Source organism: Toxorhynchites rutilus, chromosome 1, assembly GCF_029784135.1.
Source record: "Toxorhynchites rutilus septentrionalis strain SRP chromosome 1, ASM2978413v1, whole genome shotgun sequence".
Classification (NCBI taxonomy): domain Eukaryota; kingdom Metazoa; phylum Arthropoda; class Insecta; order Diptera; family Culicidae; genus Toxorhynchites; species Toxorhynchites rutilus.
Genome location: NC_073744.1, coordinates 15,231,685 through 15,257,513, shown reverse-complemented (window position 1 = coordinate 15,257,513; position 25,829 = coordinate 15,231,685). Strand labels below are relative to the sequence as shown.

At 38.9% G+C, this 25,829-nt stretch overlaps 1 protein-coding gene across 4 annotated transcripts in view; it reads left to right on the top strand.

Annotated features, from left to right (window-relative positions):
• LOC129762769 (tachykinin-like peptides receptor 86C) overlaps positions 1-25,829 on the top strand; it is a 181,347-nt gene that overhangs the window by 14,837 nt on the left and 140,681 nt on the right. For all 4 annotated transcript variants that reach the window (XR_008740713.1, XM_055761306.1, XM_055761297.1 and 1 more), the window contains exon 2: positions 9,982-10,415. Coding sequence is in view for 3 of the 4 variants with exons in the window: in XM_055761306.1 (XP_055617281.1) it covers positions 10,222-10,415 (194 nt within the window). In the remaining variant the exon portion in view is untranslated. The remainder of the gene's footprint in view (positions 1-9,981; positions 10,416-25,829) is intronic.

The following is a 25,829-nucleotide window of genomic DNA, read 5'->3' as shown; positions in this document are numbered from 1 at the left end:
AAAGCCAATGAGGAAAGCAGGGATGCCAGATATGGTTAAATTGAATATTGTTTTGTTTTCTTATTTTCTCAGAAGTTTTTCAATTTCCAAGAATTCCCAAATAATACGTATGAAGAGACCAAATGAGTATAGTCGCATATTCCAAATTATAAAAGAGCAAAAATGAGCATGGCCACATTTATCAAATTGATTACAGAATTTTAAGTCATATCGGGTTGTTTTTTTTTTATTTAAGTAATTTATTTTTACAGGCTCAGTTACATAGGTTTAAAGGAGCCGAACTCTTAGCTATACTTTTATTAGTATATATCAACATGTTTCCTTAAATCTAGGGTTAATAAAGTAGGAAACCGATTACTCGCGGTCGACTCGAGATTAGAAGGGTGACATAGTTTCTTTTGAAAAAGGAGGGGATATAAGGATATTGTACAATGTTCACACTCGCATTCACACTCACGCTCATCATACTCAATTCTTAAATCTATTATTATATCTATTATGTATATACATTTCAGCTTATTCTATAGTTAGTCAGAAGGGAAACAGTCGCTCGCGAAGGAAAAAAAAAGGAGAGGATAAGGGTGTACGGACAATCACACACGAAGATCGATAGTTTTAAGGAAAACATATATTAGGGACATGTAATCGAGGTCTAACCGAGCCAACACATCTCTCACCGGTACATTGGGCTGTCTACCTCGGGTCCGAAGGGAGTTTTCTAAATTCGATCTGGCAACAAGATACACCTCGCACGACCAAACAACGTGCTCGATGTCGTGGTAACCTTGGCCACAAACACAGAGATTGCTACTGGCAAGATTGAAACGAAAGAGTAGCGCATCTAACGAACAGTGATTGGACATGAGTCGGGAGAAGGTGCGAATAAAGTCCCGACTCCAGACTTTTGAACTACGGTTTGAGGCTAACCTTAGGGGAAATTGAGTGAAACCACCGGCCCAATTCATCTTCGTTCCATTTGCGTTGCCAGTTAACGGTGGTATTTTTACGAACTAAAGAATAAAATTCATTGAAGGCGATTTGACGCTGATAATTTTCGCCTTCAATTGCACCTACCTTTGCTAATGAGTCAGCCCTCTCATTACCCGGAATTGAGCAATGTGAAGGGATCCAGACAAAGGTAATGACATAGCAGCGTCTGGATAAAGCACTCAAAATTTCTCGTATTCTCTCAAGGAAGTACGGCGAGTGCTTTTCCGGCCTCACTGAACGGATAGCTTCGACAGAGCTAAGACTATCCGTTACAATGTAATAGTGTTCAACAGGTCGTGAGGCGACGCTGTCCAGCGCCCAATGAATTGCTGCCAATTCAGCAATATACACTGAGCAAGGATTCTGAAGACTGTGTGAGGTGCTAAAAAATTCGTTGAACACTCCAAATCCTGTGGACTCGTTTATAGTGGACCCATCAGTAAAGTACATATTATCACAATTGATACCCCCATACTTTTCATCGAAGATCGTTGGAGCGATCCTCGATCGTTGGTAATCTGAATATCCATGGATATCTTGCTTCATGGACAGATCAAAATGCACAGAGGAATTGATGTAGTCAGGGAAACAAACACGGTTGGGAATATACGAAGAAGGATCAACCTGCATGGAGATGAATTCATGATATGAACTCATGAATCCGGAGTGAAAATTTAGCCCGATCAGCTGCTCAAAATTTCCGATCACCAATGGGTTCATAACCTTACACCGGATGAAGAACCGAAGAGATAATAAATTGAAGCGATCTTTTAGTGGGAGTAGGCCTGCCAAAACCTCGAGACTCATGGTATGCGTTGAGGGCATACATCCCAACGCGATACGGAGACAAAGATACTGAATTCGCTCGAGTTTAATGAGGTGTGTTTTGGCAGCTGATTGAAAACAGAAACTGCCATACTCCATCACTGAGAGAATAGTTGTTCGATACAACATTATAAGATCTTCGGGATGGGCTCCCCACCAGGTGCCGGTAATTGTACGGAGAAAGTTTATTCTTTGTTGGCATTTTTTACTCAGATACCTAATATGGGCCCCCCAAGTACATTTGGAGTCGAACCAGACCCCAAGATACTTAAATGACATAGCATGAGTGATCGGTTTACCCAAAAGTTGAAGCTTTGGTTTTGCTGGTCTTTGCTTCCTAGAAAAAACCACCATCTCTGTTTTCTCCGTGGAGAATTCGATCCCTAGCCCAATGGCCCAGGTTGAAAAATTGTTCAAAGTATCTTGTAAGGGTCCTTGCAGGTCGGATTCGTTAGATCCTACGACAGACACCACTCCATCATCTGCAAGTTGTCTTAGGCTGCAATTTTGTGTAAGGCAATTGTCGATGTCGCTTACATAGAAGTTGTACAAAAGGGGGCTTAAACATGAGCCCTGGGGGAGGCCCATGTAAGAGAACCGACTTACTGCCGAATCTCCGTGAGAAAAGTTCAAATGTTTCTCACAAAGCAAGTTATATAACATATTATTCAATAGAGGCGGCAGACCCCGAGAGTGTAATTTGTCTGACAAAACCTCTATTGAAACAGAATCAAAGGCCCCCTTTATGTCCAAGAATACTGAAACCATTTGTTTTTTTTCGGCGTAAGCCATTTGAATTTCTGAAGAAAGCAACGCAAGACAATCATTCGTCCCCTTGCCCCTGCGGAACCCATATTGTGTATCTGAGAGTAGGCCATTCGTTTCAACCCATCGATCAAGGCGAAACAAGATCATTTTCTCCAACAATTTCCGTATACAAGACAGCATTGCTATTGGGCGGTACGAATTGAAGTCGGACGCGGGTTTTATATCGGGTTGTTGTCTTTTGTATATTTTTTACTTTGTTTATTTGCGCACTAGAAAACACCGACATAATTGAATTTCAACTGCAGATTTATTTAAGTTTGCACGTTTCGAATAAAAACGTTATATCATGAGCTCGAAAAGTTTCCGGCTCCCCTTCTAATGGAATATGATTCATTAGAAGGGAAGCACTTTGGCTAATTTGGTCGACACGATGCTATGAAGTTGCAAAGTTGTGGAAAATATCGCGAAAACACTCAAGAATCAGAAGTCTAATATGTGTTCATCAAAAGCAAGTGTAATTTTGTCAAAAACTGCAACGATTCATTATCCAACGGATAATTACGAAACTTTTTCCTCGTTCACTGGAGTGAAACTAGCATTGACGAAAGGATTCGTAATCCATGTGACGCGCGCGCTGAGAAGTGAACATATTTGGACGAAAATTTGAAACTATGTATATAATCTCCGAATTTGAAACACTGCGAATTGCTTCCACCCGGAAAAGAAGCAGATTTGGAAGCTCGGAAAACATCGCCATTCTGTCACTCTGTCGCTCGAACAAGATATAAGTTCCAGTTATTGAGTGTATCACTGTACATTCAAACGGATATATGAAAACTTTCTCTAAATGGGGCAGAGGGGATATGTAACGCGAGTTTGTAAACTCTTGCTGATGCAATGGGAGTTTGTCACTTTTTTTTCGCCGCGTGTCTCAGTATTTACCGGCGGAACATTTTACATTTTGGAATGCATCTGTGAATAGGACCATTATTGAAAACAAGTTGAACTTTGGTAGATGAAACTTGTCCTTTTTTATCAACGTTATTACAGCTGGTGATTTTTTTCTACACCAACTGAGGAAGGCTCTTATGCGGCCTATGTATAATTGCGAACGAATGGAGGAGAAAATTAATCGCTTTTAATTCTGGCTGAATATGAAGTTTTCTTAATTGAATTTTCCATGAATAACGAGTTGCCTTGGAAAATAGAAGAGGAAAAAAATGCGTGGCGGTTTGTGCACATACGCTTAATCGTGGGCAGATTGGATTAAAAACAAAGGATATGTGCATACATGGCCCATCGGAACGCAACACGTATACGGGCTCGATTTTTGCCGGCTCTGTCATGTACTGCACTTATAAGTTGTTATGATAGTTCTGTACTTGAACCTCTGCTTCCGAGTTCACCGATTGGAACATCAGAAGCAATACGACGCGAAGCGTCAGTAAGAATTCCGTCATTTTATTTTATACAAACGTTGGCATCGGAACAAAATCCGATCTTTGAAATATTCTAGTTTAGTTGAGGACTCGCCATCTGTTAATTATGTGTTTTTGTTCAGATAAACTTGATTATCGAACAAAACATAATCGCAAAACAAATTCATTCACAAGATGGTACGCTATCAAACATTCGAAATGATGTTGACTGCTCGCTGGCCGGAGCAAGACTGGTTAATAGAAATATATACAAAAAATTCTGCTTTCACACTTTGACCGCGTGAGCAAGATATACACAGAGGTACACACAAATGATCACGAAATGTATGGGAAAATGGGAGCGCTTCATCAATTCATCAATTTTCATCAATTTAAACCATTTACAGTCCAGGGTTTTGTAATGTATAACATATTGAACAAATGTTGGAAAATTTACGAATCGAATGGAATGCAAATCATCAAAAATTCGTATGCAGCAAGAAAGTTATGAACGTCAACATTATTTCATAAAAACGTGACCTGTTTTCTGATTTGAACCTTTACTGAAAGGCGTAGTCCTACGTCAAAAACCGGCCGAATTATAGTGCGCTGATAGAATTGATTCGAACTGCCCTTCGATCAAGTAGTGATATGATTACTGAAATCGTATGAATTCAATCTACAATCCTACAATCCAAAAAGCTTTCGCCAAAATGGTACCTAAACCCCTAATGGAACGATATGTGTGAGATCAATATAGAGTGATTATCCTCTAATTGGGCATCTAGCTAATAGGACAGACCTGTAATGCGACACGAATAATTGGACATTTTTGTAACCATCCTTTGTACAAGTGTCTGCAACACGATAAATTTTGAGGAGTGTTTTCAACCATTTACCAACCATTTTACTAGATTATGTGTTTTGCATACTTTTCTAATGATTATTTGTTAGATTATCAATGTTTTTTTGTTTTAACTTGTTTTTCACATTGTGTTGTGTTTGTTGATATGTCCAATTACAGGTCACAATCGCTTCCAATGCGACACTGAGTGGTGCCTCGGTATGTCTAATTCGAGGCAAATCACCAGGGTTGCCACATTTAATTCTGAACATTTTCTGAAAAAAATCTGTATCGAATAATTAAGAAAAAAAAATGAAAATAAATGTCATTTTGAATCTATTTTTCTTATTAAAGTTGTATCAATATAACAAAATAAATCATAAAAAGGTTTTCTCATGATCCTCTGAATTGTATGATGTTTATACATAGTTATGTTGAAATTGCTTTTAAATTTTCCGTCAATTTCATCCTTGACGCGCCTCCTTGAGCCGTTACATAGTTTTTAGCTTTCAAAAAAGAGTCTATAATTGTGGGTGCCAACCGATTTCCGGACTTCGTTTTGTTGGCATAGTAAAGCGAAAATATTCGCTCGACACACGCTGATGTATGTTATCAAAAACGACCTTAGCATACAAAGGATACTTGGGATACAAAAATTTCTCATAACGCCTTTTGACATCCAACAGCTGGGACCAAGTTATATCCGAATCACTCAATTTTTGCTCCATAAGATTCGTCTTGAGTATAGCCTGTTTCAGTTATAATTTGGTCGCATAGAGTAGAACATTTCTTAGCATAGAAATAACGTACAAAAAGGGAAGGATGTCATTTTTTAGGTTTAGCAAATGTGGTTATAAGCAGTACTGTGCAAAAAATGATAGGTGGTATCACACGAAAAGTTCGAAAATTCGCCCAAACATAATTTACATGTATTTTTCCTTAAATTTCATTAAAAGACTTACAAAATGACATCCGTCCCTTTTTTGTACGTTATTTCTATGCTGAGAGATGTCCTACTTTATGCGACCAAGTTATAACTGAAAGAGGCTTTAGTCTGCATTCGTTATCCAAGCCTTATATTACCTGCTTCAACGAACTGAGGAAATAGGCGCATCAAATCATTAAGGCTGGAAGCTTGACGCGATTTTGAGGGTTTATCAAAGCCGCAGGTTTGAGAACCGGATCGCTGAATACAAAACGCTTTGAAATCTGTTTCACGAGTTCAATAGAGAAGTCACGACAAATCGATTTTAAGGTGTTTCACATCAAGGTCAGCATCAGCGAATCGTTGCACGTAGCTCTCAAGACATAAATTATCCAACATGATCACATGATCACCAATAACATTCTTGCCTCATCATAAAGTTCGCAAAGTAGAGCTGATTGAAAAGTACCATTGACGTTATTGATGAGCTTAGGAATATCATAATCGGTATAGTTATACCTGTACAATTGCCCATGATGCTGCAACCCGGAAGACACTCGCTTTAGATTTTCGTCAGCCCATCATATACAGCAGCCATTCGCTAACTGAACTATCTTCAACTGGACTTATCATTAACAGGGCGTGCAACCGTGCAACTACACCCATAGTTAATTATTAGCACATGTTATGGCGTCCCGATTTATTACATTAAATGAGCTGAAAAACAACAGAAAATGTTCTGCTCCCCAATGCATGTATATCATTTGTATAATATATATGCTAGAGCCAATATGAGCGAGCGAAACAGGAGACACATTTAAATGAAAGCATATGAAAGCTTTTCGTATAGTTTACCAAATACACGGCCCAGACAGAGAAAGATATATTCTTGTTCATGTTCTGCTTTATCCTCTTAGAAAACACTTTCCAACTTCATTTTATGATGAGGTGTAATATTATCACGCTTCTATATAACAGCGCTAGCAGTTATATGGATGGCGTGGTCGTGTGAAATATCTTTGCATTCCAGTCGGCCTTGGTTTCGATCCCCATTGATGTCGTATGGACTTTTTTTTTGGCACAATCCAAAATGAAATGAGAAAAGAAAACAGAAAGAGATATCTGCTCACATACATACAAACCATTTTTAAGCTTTTAAAACAGCTCATTATATGCGCATTTGACCCTACAGCACACGAAATGGCATCATTTCTGCCAAAGGTGAAATGTTTTCAGCCAACGTTAGTCTGGGTGTGGGCTGCAAACCAGTTATGTACCAATAATTGACGTCATCTTCAGTTTGAAGTAAGGTACACTGTGGCAAGTTGAAACGATTTTTTCGAAGTTCAACTTGAGAGTTATCTAAAAAAATCATTAAATAATGAAATTGAATTCTGTTCGCAGCATATACAAGGTGTAACAGATGACTTTCGAAAAAAAAAAGGGATTCACACTGGATGTTTCGAAAAATATTAATTTTGAAAATGTTCAGTTTTCATATGCATTGTTTTAACTTGTCCGTAGAGCGGGGTGAGTTGAAATGCGAAACTATCATGAGTTTAATGTGCGGTTTGGCTTCTCGAACTATCTACAACTGATTTTTGAAACACTAAATTGATAGAATACCATATAAACATTTGGAAAAAAAAAGTGTTTTGGTACACGTGAGATGTCTAATATACACAGAATGAACACTACATACTAGGAATTAATGTACGAAACAATACCATCAAGAATACTATTTTAGACGCTTTCATGTCTGGGTAGAGCCACTCGAAACAGCCACTAATGAGGTTTAGGGGATCATTGAAATATTCAAATATTATGAAACGCATTCAAAAAGGGAGGCTGGATGGCTTTTGGGGGACCTTATTCAGAAATAAGTCCAACTAAATCTAAACATTTTTATGAAAATGACCATTTGTTACATATTATGTAGAGAAGAGGGAGTCTAAAATAGTAAAATAATTGCATTACGTTATATTCGAACGACCCCTAGTTGCAAAATCAACAAATTTGACTTGTATCATGTCTGTGTATTCAAAAATTATGTAGAGCATACTGAGGAACGAAATATGAATGATTCTGATTTTTTAAATGTATCATCATTCATTCATACAATGTTTAAAAATAGCCGATTGTCACTGGTTCCAACTTACCCCAGGGTTGAAAAAACCATGGGGTGAGTTTAAATGCTCGGAGCAATACGAAAACCATTTTCAGTTTAGTTTTCAAACCCACTACACTTGATTATCCCTATTTGATTAACTGACGTGCAACTGTGGCAATATTTTTCAAAAAATCAGTGTATTCGAACTGATTGAGTCATCGCGCAAAAATGTTTGTTTTGATTTCACGTAACAAGGAAAACTAAACGTAGGCACGGATTGCATTAAAGCATTCAAATCTTCTGGTAATGGATGTCATTATGTGAGTTGAAAGATAAGGCCTGCTATTTATTTTTATCACATCAATCCACAATCATATGTAAAAGTTATGATTTCCGTTTTAACTTACCTCGAATTTCAATTTGCCCCGGTATACTTTATTGCTTTTTGTTGTTTTGCAGCCCAGTTTGCGAGTGAAATTCGATAATTGAGTTGATTTTCCGGCCCAATTAACGGACGATAATTGTATGGGTGACACTTTTATCGTAGCTTTCATGAAATCTTGCATACAATTTGAGTGATGCATGAAACCTTGCATGTTTACATTCGAAAAAGTTATTGCTAATTTGTTTGGTAGAACGAATTATGGAACACAATTTTGTGTTGCAAACATGGGAAAGAAGTTCAGATGATATATCAAATATATCAAATTAAAGTCTACCAGCCAGACTTTTTTGAAAAAATAACACACTTGCCAATTAATTGGATTATAGTCACATACATCCAGTCTAGTCGCATATAAACATTGAACGAAAACTGAAAACATGTTAACTTTGAAAAATCATAACTCAAAAACGAAAAATAACACCTCTTTGGTATTTGGATATATTATGTGAAAAAAACCTCAGCTTTCAGGAAAAAAATATAAAAAAATATGGCGCTCTTGGTCCCGAAACGATGTAAGCTATAAAAAACAAATGTAATCAATAATTACGAAAACAAAATCCATTTTAATTAAGAATGTAATATTTTTGCAAATAAGACTAGTTCATTGGCTTTAATTTGATATATTGATCATTTGAATCGGTCCAGTAGATCAAAAGTTATGATTTTGTAGTGGAAAAAATGGGAAAAATTATTTTTCGGACCATCGGTTAACTTTGAAAAATCATAACTCGAAAACGAAAAAAAAATCCCTCCCTGGTTTCGAGATATGTTATGTGAAAAATCCTCAGCTTTCCAGAAAAAATATAAAAAAATATAGCACCTTTGGTCCCGAGTCCATGGAAACTATAAAAAACAAATACAATCAATAATAATGAAAACATGATTCAAATTTTCCGCAACTGTAGTATTTTTCCAAGAAAGTCCAGCTAATTGGCTTTAATTTGATATGTCGAACATCTGAATTAGTCCAGTGGTTCGAAAGTTGTGAATTTTTGAAAAAAAGTCATTTTGGCAAAAATGCGAAAAAATGGATTTTTCGGACCACCCTACAATGGAAATGGTCTCCCTAACAAAAAAATAAAAAAATACGGGTCTAATAATTTGCGATGAAGAACAAAACTTCCACTTTTGACGAAAATCTGAGAACCACTATATCGGTTTGGCATGGAATGGCTGATAACATATATCGTAAGAACGATTCAGCGTAATATGCATTTGAGAACTCTTAATAAACGTTACATTTTTCGGAGAATGACACCTGTATATAGAAATCAAAGACGTAGTCCTACGTCAAAAGGTGTGGAAAACAGTATTGTCCATTCCATATATATCCAAGATTAGGTAGGACAGAACGACCTGCAAATTCTTTATACCATACCATAATATAACCTAATTATTTACTGGGCTTCATAAATACGATTACTACTATCCAATAGAATGGTAATTCCAATAGCCTCGTTGTTTATGTTTGCTTCGAAGAGATGGATTAGCATCTGCTTATACAGAAATATCCTTGATAATGGAAATTTAATACCAGACCTTTGTGATTATCAGTTCATATGGAAACACGTATGCTTGTAAATGCAACCATGAATCAATTTAACGAACGTGACAAGTATCGAAAACTAATTAAGCCTTATTAATTTTTCATTTCAGGCTCTTGTTTGGAATCGGTTAGTGCGTGTGGCGTCGTGATGTCGTCAAAAATTCAGTCGTGAGGTGATGTGTGTTTCTGTGTGGAATTTGTTCTCGTCGAAAAGCACGTTACTTGTTGTGTATAGCTTAAATCAATGGTGCATTGTTCAATTAGTGATGATCGAGTTGTCAAATGTGGCGATATTCCGCTAACCGGTAGAGTTCGAGTGAATGTGACGGGGTGACACGGATCGACAGAACATGAGCGAAACAGTCGAGCTGGAGCGGCTCATCAATTGTACCCAGGCCACGATACGGCGCTTTCCGTGGTCCACCGAGTACAATGCGACTGTGATTGGCGAGCTTAATCGGACGGAAGTGCTTGACGTGCTCGGTGAGATGATAACGCGGGGGATGAGCCACAAACCGGCGGCGGGGGAGTCGCTCACGTTAAGGTAATAAATTTTGTGATTTCTCCGTGATTCGTGGAAAACGCGGCACGGAATTGATATTTTTGTTTGCGCAATATTTTCTGCAGCGAGTTGGAATAATGAAATTTTCGTTATTCCAACTTCGTACGAAAAAAAAACAGCGATGATAAGTTTATTAAATATTTACCCTTTACGATGGATGTAGAAATCCACCCACCATCCAACGTACGACATTTGAGTTTTTCCCGATGAAATTTTTTTCTGTGAAAAAAAAATTGTTTTTGACTGACCGTTTTCATTCAATTTTCGATGATGTAATTTTGGATTTTTTTTTTGGTCATACGCCGGAAGGTACGGACCAATCTTAATTGATTTACTTCTTTTTGGCTTGGGGAGCAACTGCGATTTTTCCACAAGCATCCAATTCAGTCTGATTTTCATCAATCTATTGCTACCTCAGTGTTGCACAGTTACATTATGGTTGTATTTCGCGGAATAAACCTCATGACTTGAAACGATATAGAAATTTGCAATCATGCAAAAAACAATTACGGTATATTACTATGAGCGTTCCATTCCTTCCAGTTGTTGCTCCGGGGGATTGTGATAATGTAATCCCTGTTAGAGTCTGTTAAAATTTCGAAGAGTTGTTTGGATTTGATTGGTTGCGGAACCGGGTAAATCATTGAATATTCTCGGACTTTGAACAGGAATCAATATGTTTAGAGTTTGGCATAAAATTGAAAAGTATCGAATAATTGAAAGCATGAATAGGAGACAATAAGAGAGGTTTCGAGTGGTGAAATGACAACCTTCGTATGCACATTTGCTGGCTAATGCTGATCATGACTGTTTTTTTCAGTCACTCACATCCTAAAATTGTTTCCACATGTGCGGTGTTTCCTTGTATATAACTCGATGTAGACACCTCCCTGAGGTGAGCATATTGACATCCATTCCAACATTCACGCAACCTAATCAAGCTATGCCCAAAACAGCCCCATCGCTATACTGATACATTTCGTTGTAGGGTGAGATTTCCGCCAGACGAAATTAGGTAGATATTTCCAGGTGGCTTTTTCGAGACCAATCCAACCACGGCTTCATTACAGAGCCCACGCGAAGGATGAAGTAAAGCACTCGCACTTGAATCCGACGAGTGTCAGATTCTATTTGAGCTGCTTTGAAATTCTGGTAAACCAATGACGGAATGCCTGGGTCTGGTGTGTGTTCAGCATTACGTTCACGTACGCTTCCAGGCCTGTAACTCGCTGTGGGGGAGGTATAACTATGCACGTCAAACAGACTCGAGATGGAATACTTAACAACTGTTGCGCTGAGATTCGTTGTAGGCTTTCTCCATTTCGGAAGAAGATGAATTGATCGGTCGGCCCGTTTCCCATCTGCTCGCAATTTTGATATAACCAATTGAATAATACAGTGTTTTAGAAGTATAGTAATTAGAGTGTAGCGCTTTTATTGGGGTGGATTAGATGGGTCACGTTTGAATTATTACCATAGGAATGCGAGAATTCGGTTGATAATTTTCTGTGGATTCATTCGTTACCAGGCGTTCCGCAGTATTGAGTATGTGCCTTTTACTTAATTTCCATTCATGTTACGGTTTTGCGAATTTTCCTCCCATACCTAATGGTTCGGAAGAAATGTACATCCGAGCATCCGTACACTCCTCTGGTGGTAATCCACTCAGGGCAATGGTCATCATTCTTTGAAAATTGTTCGGTGATATGTTCAAACCGAGCGGTAATCTGTTAAATTCGAAATGACCAGTTGGCGTAGAGAAAGCGGTGAATTTGTTTAGTATGTTCATCAAGTTCAACTTGTTCAACAAGTCTAAAGTTGTAAAATATTTTGCTCTACCTAGCTGATCTAAAATATCATCAATTCTAGGTAGCGGGAATTTGTCGACAACGATTTTTTTATTTAGTTGCCTGAAATCTACGACTGAACGCCAATTTTGTGAGTCAGTTGTGGACTTCTTTGGTACCAAAAGCATGGGAGAGTTATATGGTGATACGGACGGTTGAATTATGTTGTCATTCAATAGTTTGTTTACTTGTGAATTAATTTCTTGCCGATGAACCTCGGGTGAACGGTAATTTTTAATGTATACTGGTGTATTGTCATACAAATTTATTTTCTGCTTATAGAAATTGTTACTTGATAATGTGTCTCCTTCTAAAGCAAATATATCATTGAACTTCGAACATAGTTCCGATAGTTTCTGTTTACATATTTCTGGTGAATCAGTTAGATTTAGTTCTTCAAAAAGTTTTTTGTTTCGGTTGTTTTGGTGCGGGGGTCTCCGTAGCCACATTGGTTGCGCGTTCGCTTAGTAAGCGATCGATCGTGAGTTCAAAACTCAGGGCCCTCATTGACCATCTTTGTGTTGTTACAGAATAGCTACGTCCACGCAACAATCATCAGCGATGGAGATCGATCCACGGTCGAAATAAGATCGATTCATCCATACAACTGCTCTGCTCTGCAAGACACATCGGGCTGCTGTTCTATAAATAACTCAACAATGACAATTCAACTGTCTCCGCTGTCCGGTGGTCCAACTGGATAATGGAAGAACAGAAAGAATACTCTTACGCCTAAATGGCTACTGTGTGAAGGTACCATATGTAATGGTATAGAAGGAATACTGGCGAATGACAACTGTGTAATGTGATAATTATAGATATGATAACGATGTGACATGTACACGATTAAAATTCGGCTCTGTTACATCTAAAATGCTAATGAGCCTTAAATAAAGAAGAAGAAGGTTGTTTTGGTTCGTTCTGTTGAAATTGAAAACATCGTAACTTTGGAGTGATATGTATTTTCTTTAAAAAATTTTGTTTTTGCGATCTGGTTCAATGTTCATATTGATAATTCTTATTACAAGATCTTTAGAGTTTACAGCCGTGTTTGCACACTCCTGGTATGATTTCTTATTATAGTAAGACGTAGTCGTTATTTTTTTTTAGTGTATAAATTTGTTTGAAAACTGCACATCTAGGTGGTATAATAAATTCTCCGTTAAGGTTATCTTCAATAGGTATTTCGATTATTTCTCCATTGTTAGCAATAATTAAACATCATGTATCATATCTTATCGAACATCTGAATCTGAGAACATCTACCGAGAATTCCATCTGTCGGTATTGAAAAATTTGCATCTACGATTTGGAATTTATGTTTAATTGTTGTTCCGTTAGAAAGTAAAATTTCTGTCAATGTTGTACCAAGGGTTTCCGTTTGTATGTCATTTATGCCTGTAATTCGACATTTTTCTGAAAAATTTATCTGTTGTGTAGATTTGATTGTGTTTATTTTAAAAAAATAGAAATTTCGGCACCTAAGTCAACAAAAAGAGTGGACTCTGATGTCGAAAATTCTAATTTCAGGTAAACAAAATTACTACATGAGGAGTTAATTTGGAAACATCGCTCAGTGATTAATTCATTCGAGTGTAGGTAATTACTTGACCTTGCATTTGCCGTTGCGGTCGGGTCGGTTGCTCCTGTAAAACATCCAAGACCTTGACTTTGTCTTGAGTCTTGTCCAATGCCCCCAACGGTTATTAGCTGGGGGTTGAGCGCGTTTCCCGATTGTGCTAAGAAAACACGTGAGCCATTGAATGGTGCCCTGTTCTGCGGGTGTCGATAAAAGTTTTGATTATGTTGCCTCTGATAGCTCTCTGATTGCCTCTGATGATTATCGCTCGCATTCGTGTATGTTGGTCTAGGTTAGAATCTATCGTTCCGTCTAAAGTTGTAGTTGTTGAGGTTAGAATTACCACGATTCCTATTATTATGTAAAGGTCGATTCCCTTGATGTGGGTTATTTCGAGAATGTTGCGTCCGATAGTGCAGTATGCTAGCATTATCGTTGTGTGATTGCTCGTTTTCATTTATTTTCTCGATCGCTGCAGATAGTGTGTTAAAATGGCCTGTCACGGTCGCCATATTGCAGGTTCTCTTATCCTGGGTTATAAGGGCAGAGTACTAAAATGATACTTCGAGAACCTAACCATCGACCGCAAGGTGAAGAACGGCAAAAATGGATGCTCCGTCAGTGAAAAAGATCAGAAGCGCGTAGTTAAGCAGTTTAGACGTGATCCGAGAAGTTCGGTCTGGGATGTCGCCAATGATCTGAATTTGTCAAGTTCATTCGTCCAGCGGACCAAGCAGCGAGAGGGCCTGCGTACATACAAGGTTCAGAAGGCTCCTAACCGCGACGAAAGGCAAAACATGGTGGGGAAGACGCGAGCCCGGAAGCTGTACACCGAAAAGCTGACGAAGCCGCATTGCCTGGTAATGGACGACGAAACCTACGTCAAAGCGGCCTTTCGTCAGCTGCCGGGCCTGTTGTTCTTCTCCGCAGAGGACAAATTCAGCGTTCCGGAGGAGATTCGCAAGCAGAAACTATCCAAGTTTGCCAAAAAGTATATGGTGTGACAAGCGATCTGCTCTTGCGGAAAGCGGAGCGCCACCTTCGTGATGACCGGCACGGTAAACGGGCAGGTTTACCTTAAGGAGTGCCTACAGATGCGCTTATTACCACTATTGAAGCAGCACGAGGGCCCGACCATCTTCTGGCCGGATCTCGCTTCGTGCCACTATTCAAAGGACGTGTTGGAGTGGTACGAAGCCAACGGGGTCACCTTCGTGTCAAAGGAAATGAACCCGCCCAACGCGCCGGAGCTTCGCCCAATAGAGAAATATTGGGCGATAATGAAGCAGGCCCTCCGGAAGAACCCAAAAGTTGTTAAATCGGAGGCGGACTTCAAGAGAAAATGGATTTCTGTTAAAAAAAAACTACAACCTGACGTTGTACAGAACCTTATGGACGGGGTAAAGTGGAAGGTGCGAGCATACGGGCTTGGTTTCGAAGTATGAATAAAAAGAAAATGCCAAAAGTTGTTTAATAGTTTTTATTTTACTGTCTAAAATTTTCAAAAGGATCGGTCTACTGGGCGAATTTCTACAGCGTTTTTTCCGTGATGCAATTTGATGTGACACACCCTTTATGAGAACACTTGTAATACTAACCTAGAGCCAACCGCGAGTAATTGGTTACATATTACTAACATAGTTGTAAGCCAAATATTGTCGAAATATTGAACTCCCGACCCCGTTAGGCTGACACCATATGAGCCCTAATAAAAATATATATTTTGGATAAAAAAATGAAATTCCAGTTGATTATTAGTTTAATGTGAAAGCATGCAGTGGATATTTGTGAAATCATGTCGAAAAGTACGAATAAAAGTGATATTGCATTAGATGTACCGGTAAGTTTCTTCGGTTTAAAAACAGATGGCGTAACTTGATTATTATTCCAGTGAATCTAATTTTCAGACATTCTGTCATTACTACTGTCATTGCGGATTTTTTCCAGTATATGTCAAAAGTTGAAGCGTAAACAACATAGTTTTTGCCACTTCGAATATGTCGAATTTCGTACCAACGAGAGTGTTTTTTTGCGGGGAGTGTTACTTTATTACTTGAATATGACGAAAAAAGCTGCGGAAAGTCATCGCATTTTGGTGGAAATTTATGGTGACCATGCTCCAACTGAGCGAACGTGTGGTAATTTTGACTTGGAAGACGAAGAACGTTCCGGACCGACAAAAAAGACGGGTGGGTAATGTCGGGGACATAACCGGAGTGACGTAGGACTATACAAAGGGGACAGCTTTTGTTAAATATATATTTTAAATATATTGTTTTATTTTCTTCTCCTACGTGAATACCTACCTATCTACCTGAAAAATGGATTAGTTTACTGTTTACTCTTTATGAATATATTGATGGTTCTGAAAAGAACCTTTGGTGTTGTGTTTTTGTTATCACTCGATATACCCATCTTGTTCGGTTAAACCTTCCTGTTTAGCTATTGCGTTTGCCACTCGCCACAGCTTTCACAGTTGGTAAATTTCTTCTCATCCAGCTTGTGACATGTTGTTCAGTAAATTACATTTAATGCGACGTGCCGGAGAAACTCTTTGCCACTCACTGAAACTAAATGTTGCCTTGATGAGCGCCGAACCGAAGCAGCTCTGTTCTTGATGCGGGTTTTCTGATTGTCGTGAGCAGCTTTGCAAGCCAACTCGAGCACTCCGACGGCCGAAACTCTATAATCGCTGTTAGGTATACTGGTGCTCCGGCACCAATCCGTTCGGCCTAGTTACCCTTGCCGAGCAATCAGTGAATGCGACCAACAGGGAACTGGAGACCTGCACGGTTCGAGTGAGACTTTGCCTTTCCCTTAACTTGTCCTCCTTTGTTACGTCCACGATGCCGATGCCGTACAACCACACGGGTTTACGGTTTGAAAGAAAATAAGATATTTTTTTGGGGTCTGCGTGTTTTATACTCTAGCGGTACACACTCACAGGATAGAGACAAATCGGCAGACTCAGCCAGAGGGGCGAGTCCAACGAGACGAACGAATGAGCGTTAAAAGGGAGCGATGGCAAAAAAATACATTCATTACGATTTGTTCGCTCGTTGGATTCACATGCAGGCTAAAAAGGGTCCTTTTCAGGATCACAAAATTATCTTCAATCTAAAGAGTTTATTGTTTTGTTATCACTCGATATCCCTATCTTGTTCGGCTAAACCTTCCTGTTTAGCGATTTGTTGCCACTCGCCACAGCTTTCACAGTTAGAAAATTTCTTCCCATCCAGCTTTGTGACATGTTGTACAGTAAATTACATTCAATGCGACGTGCCGAAGCACCACTAGGTATTGCATTGAAGGTGATTTTAACCTGTAATTGAACATTTGCGATGACATTGTTACAGTGTCGACTTTCAATGTGGGGTCATAATTTGGATCTCTATGTTTACAAAAATGTCCAACTAAATATGTCGCATTCCATGTCCGTCCAATTAGCTAAATGTCGAACTAATTGTAAATTACTGTACTTTCAATCTGGAAACAATTTAAGAATTGGTGAAAATTGAATAATCAGTAAAGTCCCCAACTATCAATAAGCTCAGAACAACTGCCAAATTCACATACTCATCAGATCCTGGCAAACAAATTATGAAAAAATCAATTTGTGTTTTATTATTATTTTGGATAATGTTTTAGAAAGCATTGAACTGTATTTCCTAAACTCTTTTTTGGAAGGTTTAAAAGGCCCTGAAAAGCGCCTTGTTTTATGGAATGGTTCCAATTTAGAAAACTTAGTACTCGTGGTTTTGAAAAAAACCATTTCGAACGCCTTCGATGCCACCTTGTTCTGGATTTGCCACCAAAGCAGTTTGTATAAAGAACAAACTTTTTTCTTCTGCTACCTGATGCCGTTTTGCGATTGCGTTTGCCACTCGCCACTCGCTGCAACTGCCTGTTGTCTTGATGTCCACCGAACCGAATGTGTTCTGTTCCGAATGCGGGTTTTCTTATCGTCGCGAGCAGCTTTGCCAGCTAACTCGATCACTTCGGCGGCCGAAACTATATAACGCCGGCTAGGTGGACTGGTGCACTGGTACTAACGCGCTCGGCCTAGCTACCCTTGCGGGGAACTCCAGATCAACACGGTTCGAGCGGGATTTTGCCTTTCCCTTCAATTTTTCTCCTTTACCATGTCCAGACATGGCTGCTTGGGTTGGTTTGTTGATGTGTTGTGATGCGAACCGATGTGGTGTACGGTTTGAATGAGAATGATCGTTACGGCAGCGGAGCGGGGATTTTTAAGCTGACTGGCTGGCTCGAGAATTACGCATGTGTGAGACTGCGACCAATGTTTCGTTCATTTTTTCTCTTTTTCCTTTCCAATCGTGCTGCGTTGTATTCCGCTGCTGCTCTGGTTGCCCGTTTTGGTCGGTACGATTTGAGGAGCACAAAATGGACCAATCAAAAATGGGCACATAGGGCATTTTGACAATGCTTGATATTTCACAATTATTCAATTATTTATCTCATGAAAAATGAAATGTTATTCGTTATGATAGATGCGTAGATATATTTCCTATCAATTGATGCAAAAACCTTTGCGATCTATTGAGAAATGTTCGAGTTATAAGCGTTCCAAATCTTGCATTTTTTCCTACTTGTTCAGTGCCTAGATTTCCATTTCACCCCCTATATCTTCCGGTTAGACGTAGTCCTACGTCAAAAAGTTTGAAGATGAAGAATTAGGGGCTTTACTCGATCAAGATCCATTACAAACCTAACAAGAACTTGCATATATGCTTGGAGTAGCTCTGCAATCCATATCCGATCGTTTAAAAGCAATGGGAATGATCCGAAAGATAGGACATTGGCTGCCGTATGAGACGTCGAACGCCGTTTTTCACGCGCGAACAACTGCTCCAACGGCATAAAAGAAAGAGTTTTTGCATCGAATCGGTACTGGCGATGAAAAGAGGGTCCATTACGACAATCCTAAACGTCGGGCAACGTATGGATACCCCGGCTATGCATCAACACCGACGGCCGCGCGGAATTTTTACGGCCAGAAGGTTATGCTGTCTGTTTGGTGAGACCAGCTAGGTGTGGTGTACTATGAGTTGCTAGACCCGGATGAAACCATTACGGAGGATCTCTAGCGACGACACTTGATGCGTTTGAGCCGTGCACTGAAGGAAAAATGGCCACAATATAAGCAAAGACACGATAAAGTTTATTATGCAGCGCGACAATGCTCGGTCGCATGTCGCGAAATTGGTCAAAACATACTTGGAAACGCTGAAATGCCGCCGTATTCTCCAGACATTGCTTTGTCCGATTACTATCTTTTTCGATCGATGTAATCTGGATGACCAGCACTTCTCCAATTTTGATGAAGTCATGTCATCATGATCATCATCATCATCATCATCATTCAATGAAATCGTACGATAATTCAAATACTACATGGGCGGAAATGTCCCGGGATTTTCCAACAGATGGCGCCACTAAGAATGAACAAGATTCAGTTCGAGAGGTTCATCTGTCACTGGCTTATGTGTGAAGATTCATGACATTTTGTTTATTTGTTCACTACCTGACCATTCGTATAGGAAATGGAAAAATAGGAATATCCAAAGATTGTATTTTGATGGGAAAAATTCCTGAACAATCAGTGCAGTAGTTATATTCCACTTCTGCTCCTTTGAGAACAACAGTTTATCGGTGGTTTAGTGAATTTAAAATGGACCGCACAAGCACCGCAGATGCAAATCGTAAGACAAGTGCATCGGTTCGTTTTAAAAAATCGTAAAGTGAAGTTATGCGAGTTAGCCGAGGCCATAGGAATTTTAAAAGAGCCAGTGGGATACAATTTGAGCGACATTTTAGACATGAAAAAGCTATCCGCGCGATGAGTGCCGCGTTTGCTGACCGTCGACCAAAAACAGCGGCACGTTGATGATTCAACAGCCGGTTTGGGGTTGTTGAAGCGTAATCGAGGACTTCTTTCCACGTTTTGTGTCAATGGTTGAAACGTGGATCCACACCATACTTCTGAATCCAATAGGCATTCTTAGACGTTTCGTACAAGGGGATCGAAATGTTGGAAACTCGTTATACCAATTGTATTGCCCTGGAAGTAAATTATGTTGAGGAATAATTATAGCATTGCCCAAAAACATTTTCATTCAAAATCACGGTTTTCATTAAAAATTCCAGGACTTTTCAGCCCATGTAGTATTCGAAGCACTGGAAAAAGAGTATTTCATTTGGAATATCGTTGTAGAAATAATTTATTTTTAGTTTATAAAAATTCAAATTGAAAATATACAGGATGGCTGATGATCTCAAAAGACGGTGTAACATTCACAGAAGGGATGGTTTGTTACTGCAAATTGGTAGGAGGAAATAAAACAGAAAAAACGATTTAAAGTTGTAGCATAGCTTATCGAGAACGGAGCACCGATTGAGGCCACCTTCAATGTGGCGATTTTCTTACTTCGCTTTTTTCGATGAATATCGAGTTGCCAAGTGCTTTTTCACTCCCTGATCTTTGGCATTTAACGTTGCTACAGACAATCTATCTCTTGTCTCAAGTGAGATTGGAAATCACTTGCACTTGTCTCAAGTTGCATTGGAAATGATTTTCTTAGTCTATCGTAGGCGTTTGAGAAGCAAATCACACAGACACGTGGTATCAGTGTTTGGTAGGGAAACCGATCAATTCGATCAATTCAATCGCTCCGAATACATATTGGGTATTTATCTCTTGCTTGGACAGTATTTTTGTTCTTTTCGATGGACGAAAATAAAATAAATCAGAAAGTGCTGCCTGTCCGTATTTGATACGGAATCCAACAAAAACTGTTGGGCGAAATCAAACAAACTTTCTCACAAATAAAATTATTTATATCAGCTTTCAAACAATGGTGGGTGATAGCGACGCGAGCCTTTTCCAGCAACCTGACACGAAAACAGAACCGGAAAAATGTGTTGAAAACGTCTCTCTACGCTTTACCCGATATCAATTGTCGGCCCCTTAAATGCATTTTATCTTGCCAACCACTTTTAATGCGATAACACAGAAGATTGCGGAAACTGTAATCGGAAACTGTACGCGCGTACCAATGCATGTTGGAAGCGTTCAATGTCGAAATAACCCATAACCACTCGTCTTGGGGATCCATCATAACCTGTCATTAGCAGCAAACCACATTTTTCACTAAAATCCTAGTTTACCCCCATTGAATGGTGCGAACAAGGACTCGCATCGCACAGCTGCTCGAGTCACGTTTTAATATCGGCTCTCTAATTCTCATGCTTCAACTGTTCATATGTATATCTTGCTTTTAGTTTGCGATGGCTGGCCGCGAAAATGCGCTTCTAGTGTTATGGGGTTTTTCTTTGGTTTGTCGGTTTGTTTGCTGAGGAGTTGAGTTACAGGAAGTGGCAGCTTATCGAACCTGTTGTGTGCTCCCTCTCTCTCTGTATCTATTGAAATCGAATCGGATACATCGATCGTTGAGTAATGCTTGCTGCTACACTAATCGGACTCGATTATATACAGACTCGATTATATGGTCGCTGTTCAGGCAGACCGGACTAAGTAACAAAATAAGAAATAGATGGGTTAGTAGTGGGAAACAATTTAGAATTTCCTCACCTACATTTTACTTTTATCAGATCACACTTATAGTGCAAACAAAAGCCGCCCCGCATGAAGCAACGAAAATATCGCAACCGCAAGTGACTCCATCCGAAATTACCCAATTCAGTCAATTGCACGGTGTTCCCAAGAATTGGGCATCTCCCAAATCTCACTGTGGCGTATTTTGCGAAAGGATCTTGGGCTACCTCCTTACAAATCAAATTGGGCTACATCCTGCGTATCAAATTGCCCCAAGAACTAAAGTCACTTGACCATATGAAGCGCCGAAACTTCTCCGATTGGGCTCTGAAGAATCTTGATAAAAGTTCATCAAAAAATTGTCTTCAGCGATGAGACTTATTTCTGGCTAAATAGCTTAGTCAACAAGCAAAATGTGCGTTATTGGTTAGAAGCAAATCCACATGTGTTTCAAGAAACACCATAGCATCCGCAAAAATTACTGTTTGGTGTGGTTTTCATTCCAGAGAAGTGATTGGCCCGTATTTCTTCGTCGATGAGAATGATCGTCATGTTACCGTCAATGAAGAGCGCTATCGCGGAAGACTATTTTTGACCAGAATTGGAAGATCTTAACATCAATAATATGTGGTTTCAACAAGGCGGCGCAACTTGCCACACAGCGCACGTTACAATGGATTTATTGAAAAGTAAGTTTGCTGAACGTGTTATTGGCCGCCTCGTTCATGCGATTCGATGCCATTGGATTTCTTTTCATGGGGCTATGTCAAATCACTGGTCTATGCCAGCAACTCTAGAAGAGTTCAGAGACAACATCCAAGGCGAAATTCGCTATATTCGGATCGAAATGTGTGGCAGAGTACTGGAAAATTGGGTCCAACGGATCGATCGCTGTAGACGGGCCCGGGATGGTCATATGACCGGCATCGAATACAATTCTTAAAATGTAAGAGTTGAACTACAAACAAAATAATTTCGAACTGAATATTTCATAAAACGAGTTTTTTGTTTAAAACAAAGTTGACAAGTCCGTATTGAAATACCCGTTACAACACAGCATTTTGCGGCAAGGCCTTTCCAGTGGGATTCGACTCGAAATGTCAACGACAACACGTCTGTCAACACGAACAAACATCCTTTTTATGAAAAGGTTTTATTTAGCTTCACCCGTTTGTATGTATGTTTGAAACTTTGTAACTTTGTCTGTAGCGCTGTCCCACATTAGTAGAAATTAAACCCTCTTCTTGTTGACTGGTTGATCTGAAATCTGGAACACATCTTAATCTCTGCTGTCATTATTAAACTGCGTATTCCAAAATTCAAGATGGCGGCCGCTACGAAATGACGGATTACATATTTTCTCTAGACCCCATCAATTTGGGTATCAAATGAAAGGACTTGATTAGTAGAACACAGTTATTTATGAAAAATGCAAACTCAAGATGGCGGCCGCTACAAAATGACGGTTTATATATTTTCTCAAAACCCCATCAATATGGGTATCTAATGGAAGGGCTTGACTAGCAGAACATAGTTATGAAAAATGCTAATCCGAAATGGCGGCAGTCATAAAATGGCCAATTACTTTGTTATGTAACTTCCCTTCCTTTTAATTGTTTGCTCTGAAATTTAGTACACACTTTTATTTATTATAATCATGTGTATTCGATAATATACAAAATGGTTGATTTCATATTTAAAAAAAATTGTTTTTTTTGGGATATATGTAACAAATGAATAGACTTGACTTGAAGAATACACTACACTATGAACAACATAAATCTGAAAAGGTCGTCGCCACTGAATGGTCGACTATGTATTTTTCACAACCTCCTTAACATTTGTATCAAATGATATGATTTGACTAATAGTAACAATAGATCATGAAAACATTGAAAAAAAAATGAACTACGAAATTCAATTAAAAAAAAAGTTGAATGGTTCATTGTAGAATATACTAATGTACACCCAAGTTTTTTTTTACGCGGTTTTTTATGCGCGGTTTGTTTTACAAGTTTTTTTTTACGTGGATTTTCCAATCAACGCGGTTTTTTTACGCGGATTTTCCAATTAATTATAGCTTGTAACGGAGCTTAGCGCTTATGAAGGGAATTAGTGCCCACCTTATCACGATTCTTACGTGGATTTTAGGTGTTAGGTAACGGGTGGCTCACCGGGCTGTACAACGGGACGGGGTTTTTACGGGCTGTGATTCGTGAATGGATTTCCCTGTCTACTTAGCTCTGGACGGTCCAACAGTGATTCTGCACGTGCATCGGCAGAAGAGTGTACAAATTACTAGGGAATCTTCTAGCAACAGCAGATGACCTCATTCGTGAGGAAAACCGAACTATAGCTACCAGTAACCAACAAAATTGCTGGAAAAAACTACGGGTTTTCGGAAGCGAGTAACACTCAACTTTTTACTTCCGTTCTACGTAAGGATAGTCCCATTTGATATTTATCATTAGGTGACATGGTTTTTTTACGCGGATTTTCCAATTAACGCGGATTTTCGAATTAAGGCGGTTTTTTTTACGCGTGTTTTTCGATTAACGCTGGTTTTTTACGCGGATTTTCCAACTAACGCGGTTTTTTTTACGAGGTACGTATCCCCCGCGTAAAAAAAACTGGGTGTATACAATTTTGGACTCGATTATATACAGTTTGAAAGAAAATATATTTTTTTTATTTCAAATATGGTTTATTTCAAGAAAAAATATAATATTTCAACGTTACGGTGAAAACTAATTGGCTATTGATGAATTCCATGTCAATTTGACTGACAGTTTGCAGCAACATCTCAGATTGCAATGGAACGTTGTGGGACATTGGCCATTTAAGCAACTTAGCATAGTTGAAATTTTGAAAAAAATTAGACTACTTTTTGAAAAGAATCAGTGTTTTTTTTTCTTGATTTTATGAAAAACATTCTAGCTCAAAAGCTTCTACATTCTGGTCAGCGGGACAAAACAAAGGAAATTGTTTAAATTTTCATTGAAAAACAGCAAAAAAAATTAATAAAAAAATTACATCTGAAAATATTTTAAAAATTGAAATACATTTTTCTCAAAATCGTATATTTTCAATTCTCGAATAAATATATACACAGCCATTCTATGCCAAACCGATATAGTGGTTCTCAGATTTTCGCGAAAAGTGGTGATTTGAATGTTTATCGCAAAACATTAGATCCGTATTTTTGATTATTTTTTTATTAAAGTGCCCATTTCCATTTTGGGGTGGTCCGAAAAATCAATTTTTTCCCTTTTTTCCAAAGATGACTTTTTTCAAAAATTCATGACTTTTGAACTACAGGGTGGACCATTTAAAGTGGAAGCATCTGGCAACCCCATAACTTTTGACAGAGATGTCAGATTAACAAATGTCATACCGCGTTGGAAGCGTCATTTCAGTACAATTTTAATCATGGAACAATACACACCTAAACAACGCGCTGAAATTGTTTAGCTGTACATTCAAAATAACTTCTCAATTGTGTTAACTAAACGTGCGTGGAAAAATAAAAATAAAGTTAAAACATCGCCTGGAGACAACACTATACGTCGATTATATGCCAAATTAATATCGTCTGGTAGTGTTGGTAATGCCAGTCATCTGTCCAGACAACGACCAAGACGTTTCGACGAGAATATTGATGCCGCTCGAGCCAGTGTTGCAGACACTCCATCGACATCAGGTCGCCTTCGTTCGCAAGAGTTTGGCATCGCTCGAACCACTCTCCGACGCATAATTCGTGTTGATTTGAAAATGTTTCCGTATAAACGGCGCTACATGCCATACAGCGGCTGCCACGACCAAATTATTGCGCGAAATGTTCCCCGGAAGATTAATATCGAAAAACGGCGATTATGACTGGCCACCGAGATCACCTGATTTGACGCCTCCTGATTTTTTTTTATGGGGATATTTAAAATCCAAGGTATACACTGGTAAACCAAGGACCCTGGCTGCGCTGAAAGACAATATCCGACAAGAAATTGCTGCCATATCGGCCGAAACATTGGGCAAAGTGATGGAAAATGCCGAAGAAAGGGCACATTTTGCGGTCAAGGCCAGAGGCGGTCATTTACGAGATATCATAATCAAAAAGTAGTTAGAATAAATCTCCTTGGACCAAAATAAATGAATTTAAAAAAAAAAATTTTAAAATTCCACTTCTTTACTTTCGAATTCAATTGTATTGAAAATATCTTCGCTATAAAAATGTAACGCACAGACATAACTTATCAGTTAATTCTAATTTTAAACAAATTTTTGGTCATTCCAAAGTCAAAAAAATCTGAAACTTCGTTGAAGCGATTGCAGCAGACGTCCAGAGGATTATTCATCCCATATAAGGTGCGATGGTTTGAACGACGGAAAAAATCCAC